Consider the following 2,882-nt stretch of genomic DNA (forward strand, 5'->3'; position numbering starts at 1 on the left):
ATTTGAGCTGATTCCATTAAGTTTGTATTTTTTATGAATTTTTAAAGTTGCTTCAGAATTGAGTTAAGACTGTACTATAGTACAGGATATTTCATAAAGAGGGTTCATGTATAATAATGAAAATGATCATGAACTACAACTGTACCTTGATCTAGTGTCAGCCATGTTCTCCATTCAATTGGAATAAACTCAACTCTTTTATTCTTCCATTGATCAGGAAAATGCTTAAGAGCAGTTTGTCTACAAGTATCCCTCAAACTATCAGATGAACAGTAAAAAATATCCATCAACCAATTCTTATTTCATTATTACTTTCAACTACATGTACATACACTTTCTCTATCTTTTTCTCCTTTATTTATCTTCTCTCCCTCCCTCCCTCCCTCTCCCTCTCTCTCTCCTCCTCCCTCACTCTGAGGTGCTCTTCACAATGTCAGATGCGTCCATATTCTGTCCAATCCCATGAATCACAAAAACAAGATGGCCGATGGGCGGTGATGTTCTTGTAGGTAGACATGCTTCCTTGTATCCTCTCATTAACTTGGTGGCTCCGTACTGCTGACTGATACCAACCTTCCCTCCAACTTTATTTAATAACTTTGATGTCAGGTCTGTCTTTATCTTCACAATGTCATTCTCTCCAGTCCATACTGCTTCATATCCATTACATGAGACCTGATTCAGGACCACTAAAATAAAATAAAATAATAATAATAATAATAATCTCAATAATAATAATAATTATCATCACATATTCTATAATCTTCATTGTATTAGGTACAAGTATATTTATATACAAGTGTATTTTATATTTATCATGTAATGATCATTGGACAGTCATGTGACTTACTCTCGCCCGTAAGCTGTCTGAGTCTCAACCAAGTACTTCTTTGCGTTGGAGTGAGTGTGGTTCATGGTGAGAGCACTTTCAAAGTCTTTGATGGCTTTTTCATACTTTCCTTTGTTGGCATAACTGTAATAAAAATAATTATTATTTTAATTCATATTAAAAATAATCATTAGTTATTATTATGTTATAATAATTATTATAATTACAGTGCTCCTCTAGCAACCATTGCTTCAACATTCTCTGTGTCAATTTCAAGAGCATAATTGAAATGTTTCAATGCATCTTCATATTGATGCTTTTTAAAGCATTCAACACCACTGGCAACACTACAGAGAAGGAAAAAGAGGAGATGAATGTGTAAATTGTTTGTCATTATAATGATTACTGTGCAAAATGTACATACATGTACATGTACCACAGTATCAGAAACTTACGTATCCATAGACCATTTAGATCTTTGTGATTTCCTTAAAGAGTCATAATATTCACCATCTTTAATCTCAGTCCTAAAAGGATATATTACATTAAAATTAATTCATATTTCTGATACTACAGTTCCCATTTCATTAATTACTAGTATACTGTCTCTCACATGGAGATTGGTCTTAGAATACTGAAGGATTGAGGAGAAGCAGTCGATAGTCCCAGGACTGATTTTAGATTATCAACACAAGACGGGTTTTTAAAACCTGATGATCTGGTTAGTTTATCAATGTAATCCGTAGGTCTAGGACTAGAGAGAGGGAGAGAAGAATTTCAAAACTGCGTGAAAATTCTTATACTTACATCTTAGGAGGTAGTGGTACATCAATATCAATGTAACCCTGTGAATGCAGAAATTATAAAAATTTGTAAAAAATCTAATTTTGTTCAGAATCAGCTCAAACTTGAAACACAACACAAGAACATGTATCAGGAAAAATTATAAAAATAAAGAATTCTCTCCTTTCCATTTTTGATAAAATTCCCAGGTATTATGGTCTATTACTATTACACAATATTTGGCTATTATTAATGCTGTAGAGCTCCTACCCTTACCAGTTTAAGTTCAGTGTTATCAGTGCAAAAAGACACTTGAACAACACCAGCCTCTACTCCAAGTATCAAACCTAATCATACATATGTACATATGTATATAAACATGCATACAAATGTACAAGTACCGTATTTCCTCGTGGAAACGCCTACTCCCTATAAACGCCCATGCCTGTATAAATGCCTAGAGACAGCACATAACTTTGACAATAAACGCCCATGCTTGTTTAGATGCCCATTCTTGATTAAAAGCCTATACCACACCCACCTACCCCATCCACGTGGTACATGTACCTTACGTAGTTTAGTAGTTTACATTCTACAATGGCAGCTGCAGCTGAGAAGGCTAAAGAAACTCAGAAGTTTTGATGTCAGTTTTAAACTACGCGTTGTGTCTATTGAAACATGGTGGTAAGGATTATTTTTGGGTTATAAATGCCCACCTCGTATAAACGCCTAGCAAACAGGTCTCTATAAGAAATAAACGCCTAGGCGTTTCCACGAGGAAATACGGTAATCATGGTAAATTTAAATAAATGTAATTATGATGGTAAATACAATTACCTTGTACAACATCATCAATCTGATACTCTTTCAAAGCATCTTTAGCCTTTGCAGGGTCACTTGCTAAATTCTCGACCTTCACAAGACCCTATGGTTCAATTTATAACAACATAAGACCCGGCCCCCTCTGTATAGAGTCCAACCTTTATCCTAAAATCTGCTATTTCTCTTCTTACAGCTGGTAATGATGATGATGATGGTAATAATTCCGTCAGTTCAATAGTTAGTCCGTTACTGGATACTTTACTGACAAAACCCTCAACTAACTGACCAGGAACCATCAACTGAACAAAGTACAATTAATATATATAAATAAAAAGATACTGTACTATAGAATGTGCATGATGTTACTTGTAATGCTCTTTCAGTTCTATACGACACATCAATCATCATCTGATACTCAATTGGAGGGAAAGTTCCATACATTACACCT

At 34.6% G+C, this 2,882-nt stretch overlaps 2 protein-coding genes across 2 annotated transcripts in view; one reads left to right on the forward strand and one right to left on the reverse strand.

Annotated features, from left to right (window-relative positions):
* Positions 1-2,882, forward strand: part of LOC109586854 (ubiquitin carboxyl-terminal hydrolase 47-like) — a 15,646-nt gene that overhangs the window by 7,374 nt on the left and 5,390 nt on the right. The window lies entirely within an intron of this gene.
* LOC105315597 (tetratricopeptide repeat protein 14-like) lies at positions 569-2,876 on the reverse strand. The gene is made up of 10 exons (XM_020003092.1): positions 2,801-2,876; positions 2,593-2,733; positions 2,450-2,537; positions 1,889-1,959; positions 1,637-1,674; positions 1,443-1,583; positions 1,285-1,356; positions 1,057-1,176; positions 851-973; positions 569-689 (listed from the first exon to the last, which is right to left on the reverse strand). The coding sequence occupies exons 1-10, from the start codon at positions 2,873-2,875 to the stop codon at positions 665-667; spliced, it is 894 nt and encodes a 297-aa protein (XP_019858651.1). The 5' UTR covers position 2,876; the 3' UTR covers positions 569-664.

The sequence above is a fragment of the Amphimedon queenslandica genome, unplaced genomic scaffold (genome assembly GCF_000090795.2).
Source record: "Amphimedon queenslandica unplaced genomic scaffold, v1.1 AMPQUscaffold_13513, whole genome shotgun sequence".
NCBI lineage: Eukaryota > Metazoa > Porifera > Demospongiae > Haplosclerida > Niphatidae > Amphimedon > Amphimedon queenslandica.

Coding starts and splice junctions, on each gene's coding strand:
- LOC105315597 (XM_020003092.1), bottom strand. CDS start 2,875: ATGTATGGAACTTTCCCTCCAATTGAGTATCAGATGATGATTGATGTG. Junction 1,675..1,888: donor ATAACACTGAACTTAAACTG/GTAAGGGTAGGA, acceptor CTGCATTCACAG/GGTTACATTGATATTGATGT. Junction 690..850: donor CAGACAGCTTACGGGCGAGA/GTAAGTCACATG, acceptor ATTTTATTTTAG/TGGTCCTGAATCAGGTCTCA.